At 38.0% G+C, this 13,279-nt stretch overlaps 1 protein-coding gene across 7 annotated transcripts in view; it reads left to right on the top strand.

The window, feature by feature from the left end:
- The window catches only part of IMMP2L (inner mitochondrial membrane peptidase subunit 2), a 734,073-nt gene that overhangs the window by 26,263 nt on the left and 694,531 nt on the right, over positions 1-13,279 (top strand). The window contains exon 4 of one of the 7 annotated variants that reach the window (XM_072146912.1): positions 6,340-7,331. The exons of the other annotated variants lie outside the window; for them this stretch is intronic. Coding sequence (XP_072003013.1) covers positions 6,340-6,403 — 64 coding nt within the window. The 3' untranslated portion in view covers positions 6,404-7,331. Of the gene's footprint in view, positions 1-6,339; positions 7,332-13,279 lie in introns of those variants that run through there. 7 annotated transcript variants of the gene reach the window in all.

Below are 13,279 nucleotides of genomic sequence, written 5' to 3'. Positions count from 1 at the left end.
CCCGAAAGTTTCTAAAAGCCGACGAAAGTGTGATCCGCGGGACCCTTAGTAAATAAGCCCCATTGTCTCCTGTGTGTTGGTTTAGCTTTATAAATGAAAGCAAATTCTGGAGGAAATTATAGTAAGTTTATCAGTTGCTGATCACCCATTCACAATTACCGTATATTCCGGCGTATAAGACGACTTTTGAAGACAGAAAAATCTTCTATCTTCTCCGGGGTCGTCTTATACGCCGGTAATCCCGGCCGCCCGCCGTGTATTCACGTCGGCGGTCGGGTCGCGCTTCATGGAGAGCGCTCACGGGCTGAGCCCTCTCCATAGCCGGTAAGTCTTTGCTGCATAGTGCTAGCACCGATCGCGGGTGTTTTCACAGCGTGGGCTGCCGGCAGCCTCAAAAAGATAGCGGCGCAAGGGCGCCGCCATCTTACCTGGGATCGCCGCTCCCCGTGACCGAAGTATAAAAAAGTTATTAGCGCCAGAGGTTGGCAAAATCAAAAAAATAATTTTTGTACAGGAGGTTTTAATTTTTGTAAATGTATGAAAACATTATAAAACCTATACAAATTTGGTATCCCCTTAATCGTACCGACCCAAAGCATAAAGTAGACATGTCATTTGGGGCGCACAGTGAAAGACGTAATATCCAAGCCCACAAGAAAATGGCGCAAATGCGTTTTTTCACCATTTTCATTGCATTTGGAATTTTTTTCCAGCTTCTGAGTACATGGCATGGAATATTTAATAAAATAAAAATTTAAGGTACAGTATGGTAACATTTACAGTAAAACGGACGATGGTAATGTTGTTGTTGTATGCCTTTTGTTTATGAGCGACAGTTTTCCTGCTATATACCTGCATGTCATAAGAATTTAAATTAAAAAAAAGGACCATGTTAAATTCAAATATGTTTTTTTTTTAAATTTTTACCGGTGTTTTGTATGCGTTGGAAAAGGGGTAGTCTTATACGGCGAATATATCTTAAACTCTATATTTTAAACAGGAAAGTAGGGGGGTCGTCTTATACACCAGGTCGTCTTATACGCCGGAATATACGGTATTTACACACTCTAGTCTGGAGAGAAAAAAAAGACAATGTCCCCAAAAAAGGCAAATAATTTTTGACTTTTTAGTACCAAAAGAGTGAAACAGACAGCAAACTAAATCATCCTCCCACTAAATGAAAATTTCTAATATTAATAATATTCTGGCAACTGTTTAGGGAGTCAAGAGGCTGACCTGCTGTTAGATATGGGAAATGCTCACAGGCTTTCCACAAGTAGATAAGTAAACTTTATTAGAAAATTTGGAGGATTGTAGAAATAAAATAAAGATCCAAACACTAAGAAAAAGAGATTTAATAAATTGATTGTGTAACAATTTTGAATATAGAAATATTTTGGTGTACAGGGTAGGGAGTTGTTTCAGTGGTATGCAAGGTTTGTTCAGCTGTATAGTAACACTACATACATATTATGGATTTACTCAAAAAGTATTTAAATATTTGGTTTGGATGCATTTCAAATCAACACAAATGAAGTTTTCAACTTGTTATAATTATCTCCTTTTCAGGCAGAAGTTTTGCCATACACATTGGTTAATCACTAACATTCCTTATATGTCTGCTTTCTGTGTTCATCATTTTTAAAATATCTTTATATTTTATTATGATGTCACTTAGCTTACTAATCAAACAGTGATTTTCTGTATTTTCACAGAAATTTAAGTATTTAATTTTTTGGAGATCTTTTGAGTTTTTAAATATATTATATATTATGGGGGTGAATTATATTATAATTATATTATATTAAATTTACACAACCAGTAAAGGTAAAAGGAGAAAACCTTCTCCTTTGTATGCAATTTCTCCGGAGTACGGAAACACCCCACATTGGACGTTACTTGTTGTATGGGTACACAGGTGAAGGTGGTTTTTAGTTTAGTGGTTTTTAGTTTCTTCAATGAAAATTTTTTTTATTTCCTTTAATGTCAAGGCGTACTTTTATATGTTAAAAAGACTTTGGGGCATTTCTGTTAATTTGTTGATTTTTTTTAACCCCTTCAGGACCTAGCCAGTTTTTAGCTTAAAGGGGTATATCCACCTGGGCATTCACGTTTAATTAATTTAATTTGCCATATGTAAATATTTCTTCAATTGGATGTTATTAAAAAAATGTTCCCATGTGAAGATTATTTCTCATAAACATAGCCATGTTGTCCCTTAGAAACGAGATACGACCACCTCACATTTTGGAAGCAGTTGCCAGACATGCACTATTGAGTCCTTTATGACCACCTGATTTCAGCGTTCATTACCACAGGACAGCTGTGGGACATGCAGTAACTCCCGGACATTTCATATACAAAAACTTTTTCTTTGTGTAATCACTCCAGCAGAGGTGGTCGTATCCAAGGACACAGTCTTGTTTCTAAGGGACCATATAACTACATTTATGAGAAATTATCTTCACACAAAAACATATTTTTTAATAACATCTAATTGAAGAAATGTTTATGTATGGCAGATTAATGAAACTGAATGTTAATGCCCAGACGAGAATAAGGCTCAGCTTCATTTTTTGTATTCTGACGAGTGTCCCTTTATATGGTTATAACTTTTGAACACTTTTACTTATTATAGAGATTTTGTACTTCATTATTTTTTTGATTGAGCTGTTTTAGGGCTTATTTTTGCGGTTCGAGTTGTACTTTTTATAACATGCAGGAATATATGTGACTTTTTGATCACTTTGTATGGTGTTTTTATGTTTGGTTGAATGTGCAAAATTCATAATCTTTGCTTTTTTTAATTAATTTTTTTAATGTGTTCACCATATGGGTTCAGTAATGATTTTATTTTATTGTACGGGTTGCTATGGATGTAACAATACCCTATATGTGCTGTTTGTGTGGTGATTTTCATGTTTTATTTTCAAGTTTTACACTAAGTGGGGCATTTAGGGGACTTTTTTTTGTATAAAATTTTTTTTTATTAAACTTTTTTTAAACTTTTTACTTTTTTTGTCCCACTCATCTGATCACTTGTTCAAATTAATACACTGCCATACTGATGTATGGCAGTGTATTCGAAAAGTCAGGCAAATGCATAGGCTGACAGCTGCACTGATGGGTCCAACCCAGCAGGCATTCATGTAAGGCAGCCCTGGGGTCCTTCATCGCAATCCCGGATGCTCGCGTCATGTACAGCCGGCCTGCTGCACAGATCGGGCTTTGCTCTTCAAACAGAAGTTCACCATGACGTTCCCCAATGGCACGGTGACTTAAGGGGTTAGATACTTTCTCAGGAATTTTTTATTTTGGTGCAGATTATACTCTTTTTATCTTCTGCATGTACTAATCTTGTTATACCTAATACATAAAGTAGATATTTTTACTTTAAAGTATTTGCCAACATTATGAAAAATGTATTTTGAAAGGTAAAAAGAGTATTTTCTTTCAGCCTACTTTTGTTTTCGATTGATGTAAAGGTGTGGTAAGCTGTGTAGTTTGTATAATGGTATTCTCTTATCAATACCTAGTAACGATTCCTTGTAGACAATTGTGCTACATCTCCCTTTTGTAATTATATTAACTTTAATTGTATTAGGAAATTACTGTGTAATTGGAAGAAGCACTGTGTCTTGTTGTAAAGCCTAATTTGCAACATACATCAAAAGTGAAATAAAATTGAATTAGGAATTAGGATTTTGCACATAGCCAGAACAAAAGTAGTTGCTGGGTCCTTAGACTACGGCTCTACCAAAGAGGATTTATCAAATAGTGGAGATTTAATCTATAGCTACTGTAAGGTAAGGCACACCTGTTCTTATGTCCTGATGTAAAAAAGCACTGTAGGCTTGATAACTTTGATTCAAGTTTATTGCATTGATCAATGACCATTACATAGGCAAAAATGCAGGGCAATGCAGTGTTAAAGGAGCCTTAGGATTGTTGACCTATCTGTGGTTATTAAGGGGGTTGGCAACTATCGCTAAACTTTACCAGGGTAAAGAACACAGTAATTATAAGACCCTAGTTGGGTTACCCACATAGTACTTATCCTGGGAAAGTTTGTGTAAAGCCATAGGGATCAGCAGCTTTACATAGACTTTTCCGGGAAACCATTATAGGAGGGACCCTATTAGGGTCTTGTACTTACCTTAGTAAAGTTTTGTAATAGTGGCCAACCACAAAATTAACTAGGGGCTGTAGCCAGAGATACCAAACTCAATCTGTAAATGCTACTGACTTCATGCAAAACTCAATCCCAGCTAAAAAAAAAAATTGTGAATTTAAAAGTTTAATTGATTTGCATTAAAATGTACCCAAAAGAAACCTTGGTCATGTGTCAACTAAGAATAAAATCAGCCGGAAAGTACAATATAAGAATTCAGAATAATGTGAAGAATATAAGCTGCCTTATCAGAATGGGGTTGATAGAGAGGAAAGAAGAACAACTATTTGCACATTAATTCTCCAGGTTGCATTGATCCTCTATACACTATGCCCTGTTTATCTGTGTAGATAATGAGTCCTGTCCTGATTAGGGCAGTACTAATCACTTTTTACTGTTTCTACTATTTCCCCCAGGTATCACACTTTTATGAATATCTATTATATTGTAATAATATGTATCTGATGAAGGTAGATCCAGATCAAGATTACATGTAATGGTCATGTTACTCATTTATATGCACTCTAATTTATTGAAAGTTGAGGGACAACTTAGTGCTTTGGACTGCACATTAAAAGCTGTGTGCTACCCAGAATGTATTGATCTCTGTTCCAAATCATATAATTATAATGTGTGCACACCGGAAAGAAACCACACTGACACCCATGGTAATGCAAGTGCATTCATAAATTCAACTCAGTGTGCTACTCCAAGGTCCTTGAAGACCTGGTCTCTCTTCAAAACATTACAAAGTTTACGCTTTGAAGAACTTCCCTAGAAAATAAAGCCATATCCATAACAATAACAACTATATTGTTTACTTATTACTTGACTTTACAGCTTTAAAATTCTCTTTATAGTCTCTGTGCACCACAATCTTTACCCTTTGTGCACCAAGAAACTATTTTGCATAAATATTAAAACAGAATTTTCTACAAAATAATAGTTCACTAAGAAACAGAAAATGTATGTTTTAAAAGCATATGCCCTACACAATGCTGCTGTCTCGTGTTGGTGAATGAGGAGTTGATAGCCTCATTGTAAATATGGCGCCTTTCCCTTATTGTGCTTATATAGGCCTTGTGTTGTATTATAGCTTTTAGGATGTTTGATGAAAACCATGCAGCTAGAGAAAATACCTATAACCAGCACCCGTCTGTTTCTGCTACTCTACGGAGCTTTTCATTCCATACATTAGCATTGGGATCAAGTAATCATCTACCCTGCAAAGTACATAGTGGGTCATTGCCAAATGTCCTTCTGTATACTTTGTTGAAAGTCAACACTGGCAAAGCATATGTTAAGTGTATTTTTAGTCAAATCTAATAATATAACTGGCAATTCAGGGCTTTTTATCAGTATATGTCAACTCCACATCTTATACATGAATTCTGCAATGCTGTGGATGGGAGCATTATACCGTCTCGCTGATTGTTTCTGCTGAAGAGGAATATGCATGGCATTTAAATAAAATCAATGTTCCGTATATGCATATTGATGTCTTATTATACAGTATGTTTGTGATGCGCTGTGAATTATTTCTCATGTTTATGTTCACCAGATATCTAATAAAATATTTCTGTTATGGTTCTATAAAAAACAAAAACATTAATGTCCTTTTGGCTGGGGTACAGTCATGTGGCTTAAGAAGGTTTATATTTGTATATTTACATATATGCTTTACACTCTTTGACATGAACACATTGAGCACTGATACATCCATACATACACATCTCTTCTTCACACTCAGTCCCAGCCGCAACAACTTCTCTAGCCCCATACTTTGTCTGCGTCCTAACTTATTATTGTCAGCAATGAAATGGTTACAGGACCTTGCAGTGATGCAGGAAGCACGTGATCAGTCACATGCTCCTGACATGACTCCAGGTCCTGTAAATTTATCATTTTGGCCGGAAGGACATTGCAGAGGCTCTCCTTTCTCTGAGATCGGGTGCTTTATCAGCACTTCACCTGTTCTCCAGTACGGTGGTCAGTAGGGTCTGGCATTTCTGGATCCTGACCTTCCAACTATAACATGCAGATCCTTTGTGGGCCTGATGATACTTTTATTAATGACAGCTGCCCAGTATTTCACTTTGTTTATTTAAGGTTAAAGCATAGATTTTAATAATAATAATAATAATCCTTTATTAATATATTGCCTATAGATTACACAGCACTGCACAGAGCTTGCCAAATCGGTCCCTGTCCCCAATGGGGCTCACGATCTAATCAACCAACCAGTATGTTTTGGAATATGGGAGGAAACCGGAGAACCGGGAGGAAATCCATTCAAACATGGAGAGAACTCACAAACTCTTTTCAGATGTTGACCCTGGGACTTGAACTTAGATACCAGCGCTGCAAGGCTATATTGCTAACCACTCAGCCACTGTGCCACCCTTATTTAAACATTTTGTAGGCTTCACTGTGTGTTAAATAATGCTTTGCACTGTAGCCTTCTACCTATTGTTAATGTTAACCACCAAGGATCAGATCCATATAAAGTTTGAAGAAAGAAATGAGAAATCCCTTATTTGCTGTTATAAAGCCCAAATACTCTAGATGGATTCTGGACTCCCCCCTTGCTACGTGCACACAAATACTGTGCATAAGAAACTCATATCACTGTAGGTCACTGAATTCATTTTTAAAATGCCAATTGACATTATTTCTCCAGGGAGTCATAGATTGTAGTCTAGCCTAGTACAAATGTGGAAATTCAGCTGTGTAGAAAAAAAATCTCATTTGCAGTACAGAGACAGTCTGACGTGAATCGGGTTTGCCGTTTACAGCATTTAAATCCTGCTAAATGGTAATAGCAGACTGAACTGAGTTTCACTGTCCCTGTCCTCTTGCTGTAAAGAAAGCAATTGAGGATTTCATGCTTTGTTCTGACATAACTGTTCCTGATTATTGGCCATTCATGTGTTTTGCATAAATGAAGCTGAAGTAGAAGTACTGATAATTATCAGCGCAGTTTATTTCTCTGTGATCCGAGACACGGTGGAAGGATCAATTTTGTCTTTCAATCTTGAGAATTTAGTGCGAGTGTGTGATGGTGTTCATTATACTGTTTCTTCTCTTCAGTGAATTGTAAAAAGTGAATTTCTGATATGTTGCTTTTTTTTACAAGTTGCTACATGTATTACTAAAAATAAAATATTGGAATTAAAAGTAAGGGCAAGATTTCACTGTTGTGTTACATCTTTTTTATCATATGTGTCTAGATACATTACAATATTTCTTTTTGTTTTTAGGAAAACATTCTATACAGTAGTCAAAACTAAAGAATAACCCACAATAGTATTGTGGAATGGATCATTAGCATAATTTACAAAAGTTTATTTCAAAAGGAAGGAAGCCATGGATAACAAATATAAGATGATTACCACAGTCACAGTGCCTGGATCTATGAGAAAGTTTCCCTGGTTTATCATTGCTTGATTTTGATTTTCTTTTAAGTAGCAGTCCTGGAGATCTGTGTAACCATACCTTTTATGTGCGTTGAAAGTAGCAGAAAGACTGTGAAAACTCAGAGCACTGGTATGTGAAATCTTTTTCCTGAAAACAGCACAGCCTTTAAGGTCTATTTTGAGACCCTGCTGTAGCAGGGTTCTGGTGGAATACTACAGTAGTTTCTCATAGCAGAGGGGCAGGGCTGTTTTGTGTTCATTTAAGAGATTTCACACATCAATGCACTAAATGCTCAAACAACATTCCAGGAATGTGATTGTATTTTGCACTATTCTGTTACTACCAACACCATACAAACTTATGATTTGAAATTGTTTTTCATAATTATAGTGCACACTATTACCAAAATGTATTTTTGCCAACAATTATGTAACAACCAACTGTGTAGAAAAATACCCAATATCCATCATCCTGCATTAACCCTGCATTTTTTGTTTACTATAAGTTTATTCAGTTTAAATATTAATCCGGACTACCATATATACTTAAGTATAAGCCGAGTGCTGAAAACCGCAAACTCCACTTATACTCGAGTCAAGAAAAAAAATCATAGTCAAAACTCACCTTTCCGGTATCCCCCACAGGTCTTCTCTTGTTCCGTCGGCTACGGCAGTTCTTCAAAGTAGCCACCTTTTGCTTTGATTACTGCTTTGCACACTCTTGACATAGTATTGATGAGCTTCAAGAGGTAGTCACCTGAAATGTTCTTCCAACTGTCTTGAAGGTGTTCCGAGAGATGGTAAGCACTTGTTGGCCCTTTTCCCTTCACTCTACGGTCCAGCTCACTCCAAACCATCTCAATTAGGTTCAGGTCTGGTGACTGTGAAGGCCAGGTCTTCTGGCATAGCACCCCATCACTCTTCTTCTTGGTCAAATAACCCTTACACAGCCTGAAGGTGTTTTTGGGGTCATTGTCCTATTGCAAAATAAATGATGCTCCAACTAAAAGCAAACTGGATGGAAAATGCTGGTGCTGTTTACCTTTAATTTTGAATAAATCCCCAACAGTGTCACCAACAAAACACCATCACACCTCCTCCATGCTTCATGGTTGGAACTAGGCATGTAGAGTCCATTCGTTCACCTTTTCTGCATCGCACAGAGACACGGTGGTTGGAACCAAAGATCTCAGATGTGGACAGACCAAAGCACAGATTTCCACTGGTCTAATGTCCATTCCTTGTATTCTTTAGCTGAAAAAAGTCTCTTCTGCTTGTTGCCTGTCCAGTGGTTTCCTATTTTACCATGAAGGCTGCTGCACACAGTCTCCTCTTAACAGTTGTTATAAAGATGTGTCTTCTGCTAGACACTGTGTGGCATTGACCTGGTCTTTAATCTGAGCTGCTTTTAACCTGCCATCTGAGCTGGTGACTCAGATGAACTTATCTTCCGCAGCAGAGGTGACTCTTGGTCTTCTTTTCCTGGGGTGGTCCTCACGTGAGCCAGTTTCTTTGTAGCGCTTGATGGATTTTGCAACTACATATGGGGAGACTTTCAAAGTTTTCCCAATTGACTGACCTTCATTTCTTAAAGTAATGATGACCAATAAAAAGTGATCAAAAGGTCATATAGTCCTAAAAATGGTAGCATTGAAAACTACATCAGGAGTCGCAAAAAAATGACACCACCCACAGCTCTGTACACCAAAGTGTGAAAAAGTTATTAGCGCCAGAAATGGCAAAATAAAATAAAAAATTTCTACACTAGTTTTTAATTTTTGTAAATGTATGAAAACATTATAAAACCTATACAAATTTGGTATCCCCATGATCGCACCGACCCAAAGAATAAAGTAGACATGTCATTTCGGGCACATAGTGAAAGCCCTAAATTCCAAGCCCACAAGAAAACGCTGCAAATGCGTCTTTCACCAATTTCACTGCATTTTGAATTTTTTTTACCGCTTCCCAGTACACGGCATGGAATAATAAATACCATCACTATGAAGTGGCATTTGTTACGCAGAAAACAAGCCGTTACAGAGCTCTTTACGTGTAAAAAAAAGTTATAGATTTTTGATTGTGGGGATTGAAAAATGGAAATGAAAAAAACAAAAAAGGGCGAGGTTCTTAAAGGGTTAAAAATCTGTTATCACAGTACTATGAAAAATTCATATAAAGTAGGTTATCTGTATAAGTAATAACATTTGTTCCTTTGCAATCACTCTAGCATTGATAAAGTGATGTTATGCAAAGTTGATTTTATACCTTAACATTTTTAAGCCATTCTCCTTCAAAATTTGCTAATGAAATCTTAAGTGGTTTTTACACACTGATCTGTATTCTGTGTGTACATATGGTGCTACTAAAAACAGCCTTACAATTTGTAGGTGCTGAATACAGTTATTTAAAGCCTTAGCTACGCCTTAAAGAAAGCAGTTAAAACAGTCAGAAACAGAAAAATGTAAATGTGTCCCATCATAAATATACATGAATTCATCACCATATTGTCAAAAGAAACTAACCAGATATCTACAGTATTACAATTTGAAACTATTTGTGTTATTTTATATTTTATTTAAAGGGTGTTTCCAGCTGTAACATTTTTCTGCATTACCCGAGTCTCCAGTCACATGAGAAGCCACAGTCAGATGACCCTAACCTTTCCGGTGGTTTCATGGCACTTATAGACCGTCTTCATATAATTATTTTGTGTAGGTATATGTAAAGTGGGTATGTTGCAAAGCTCCTCACCTTCAATGCATACTGAATTTTTTTTCCTCTATGTACACACTTAAACCCACTTTCTTTTTCAGTAGCAATATTTAGTAGCAGGTATTTAAGACCTTAAAGTAAATTAAATCTACCACCAGATTACTGATGGTAGAGTGTCCTCCTATGCATGCTCATTACCTCTCCGGGATGATGGCACAGTCTTCAGCTAGTTCCAGGGCTCCCAGATTCCCCAGAAAACAGCTTTATTAAAAATATGAGGCTAACATCATCTGAGCGCCTCATGGTTCTGCCATTCCCTAATTATTCCCGCTACGGCTGCTCAATATTCACCCCTTTTTTCAGTCCCGCTATACTCAGACATCATATTATCTACAGCCGTTTGCCTGCTAGCTGGGGTTTTACCTTGTCCCCTGGCTGTTTTGTCTCTTGCTTTGTTTATATTGGTTGTCATGGGAATCTATATCTGTACTCTTGAGAGGAGGGTAGAGGGATCTTGTTGGGAGGAGCACTAGTAGACGATCCGTAGCTGCTGGGTGCAGGAGAACATAATTCCTCATTATTGCTGGCAGCATGTAGAAATCATGTTTGAGGAAGGAGGAACCTCCTCCGAAATGTCACAGGACACACTGGGCGTTCAGCATCTCAGTGGAAGCCATGGATATTTAGTGTGGACTTTTATGGCATATCTATGGCATATCTAGACAAAGTTTAAAGATGTATTTTCATTTTGTCATTTGATTTGATACGCAGAACTCCGGCTTCTCAGACGAGGGCACGCAGCTACGAGGAGCTGCGCGCCAAAGATCTCAGGGTAGGAGGAGCAAAGAGGCTACTGGGGCGTGGAGTAGCCGCGACGTGTAGCCTCATTTCCGGCTACGCCCCAGGATTAGCTCTATTAGGATTAGCCCCCAGGATTAGCTCTAAAAAGGGCTATCGTCACGTCCCATACATGCACCTACCACCCGTTCTACCTTTATAGGTAGAATCGTGGTGGTAGGTTCCCTTTAATTGTGTCCACATAGGCTTTACTCCAATTGGCTGTCAACAGTCACATTCTTTGTACCTGGTACCTTACTGTATGTAAAAGCTAATTATGTGGCGAGAGTTGGATTTTCTGTGATGTGAATTTGTTGAGTGATCTATATTTGTTTATCAGTTTGAGTCTTTAGGTTTAAGGCATAGCATGTTGTTACACAGTACATATACTTGTACTGTAGAACATGCTGTTGATCTAAAACCTTTTTTCTCTTAAAGAATGTTTTCATGTAATCCAATATGTTTGCAAATAATGACCTTTCTGTAAAATTGTGGAAAATGTTCTGACCTCCGACTGACATATTATTGAGCTTGCATCATTACATTATGTATGTTGATTATGTCAGGTTTCCTGATCTGAAAATGCTTAATACTGCAGAATATTTATACTTCAAGGGTGAAGGTAACATTAATTATGCCATTTTCCTAATGACCATGAGGTTAATGGCCCACCAGACGAGCCGAACAAAGCTGTGGCAGCACTTTGCAGATAATGACTTTTCTAAAAGGAATACCATGTAGATGTATGGAGTCTTATAGCTATGGATGCTCCACTAGGTGGATTCTGGGAAAATATGTAAAGTTTTCCAGGTTGGGAAAAGGAAAATCACATCTCTTTTAGCTACTTTGACATCAAGCATCACATACAAGAGGACTTATGACCTGATACAGGATTAAAACCAAGCCAGTATATATATTCAAGAATGAACAGACTGCCATCTGTAGACAGCACTGTTTCCACCTGATTGGGTCTCCTCAGTACAACGTAAGGAACTGGCTTGGCTGGGTGAGAGGCTTGTGACTAGGGTTGGGAAATAAGAGTTCTCCTTACAGAGAGTGGCAATTAAGGCTGCCGTGTAGGCGTGTGGAGTCTTATAGCCATGCTCCACTAGGGGGATTCTGGAAAATATGCAGATACATTTTTCAGGATGGGATAAGGAATATCATGGCTCTTTTAGCTACCTTGTAAGGCAGCTCCCTTGACATCAAGCTTGACCTACAAGCGGCCTTATGACATGATGTGGGATTAAAACCAAACCAGTATATCTATTCCTGAATGAACAGACTCCCAACTGTAGACAGCACTGTTTCCACCTGGTTGGGTCTCCTCAGTACAGCGTAGGGAACTGGTTTGGCTGGGCGAGAGGCTTGTAACTAGGGTCGGGAAGTAAGAGTTCTCCTTACGGAGAGTGCCAATTAAGGCCACCGTGTAGGCATGTGCAGTCTTATAGCCATGGATGCTCCACTAGGGGGATTCTGTGAAAATATGCAAAGTTTTCCAGGACAGAGTAAGGAAAACCACGCCTCTTTTAGCAACCTTGTAAGGCAGCTCCCTTGACATCAAGATTAACCTACGAGAGGCTTTATGACATGATGTGGGATTAAAACCAAACCAGTATATCTATTCCAGAAGGAACAGACTCCCAACTATAGACAGCACTGGTTCGACCTGGTTGGGTCTCCTCAGTACAGCGTAGGGAACTGGTTTGGCTGGGTGAGATGCTTGTAAATAGGGTCGGGAAGTAAGATGGGTCAGTATGTCAATGGGTCAGACGTATTCTTGTATTCTCCTGTATTATCTCTGCTAGCCTCACTCTTGGCCAATAGTAAAACTTCTTATTTTCAACTCCACAAACACATTGGAAAGATAGATGGTTAGGAATGTTGAACTTGTGCTAAGTAGTTATTATAGGGGACCGGTCACCACCCCATTACTAGTTCCTAGTTCCCTTTCCAGAATTCCCTCTTTTGTGTGAAATCTTGCCTGTTCCTATAAATAAAACTGCCTCCAATGTAAAAATGAGCAGAAAAGATCATATTTGCCTATGATCAGTTAAGTATGGTGGCTGGAGGGGAGTTTCACTTCAGAGCCCATCTTCAGTTCAACTTATGACTCGAAGATAAAAGCATTTGAAGTGAC

This window comes from Engystomops pustulosus, chromosome 4 (genome assembly GCF_040894005.1).
Source record: "Engystomops pustulosus chromosome 4, aEngPut4.maternal, whole genome shotgun sequence".
Classification (NCBI taxonomy): domain Eukaryota; kingdom Metazoa; phylum Chordata; class Amphibia; order Anura; family Leptodactylidae; genus Engystomops; species Engystomops pustulosus.
The sequence above is the reverse complement of the archived record's forward strand: the minus strand, read 5'-3'. Positions and strand labels throughout refer to the sequence as shown.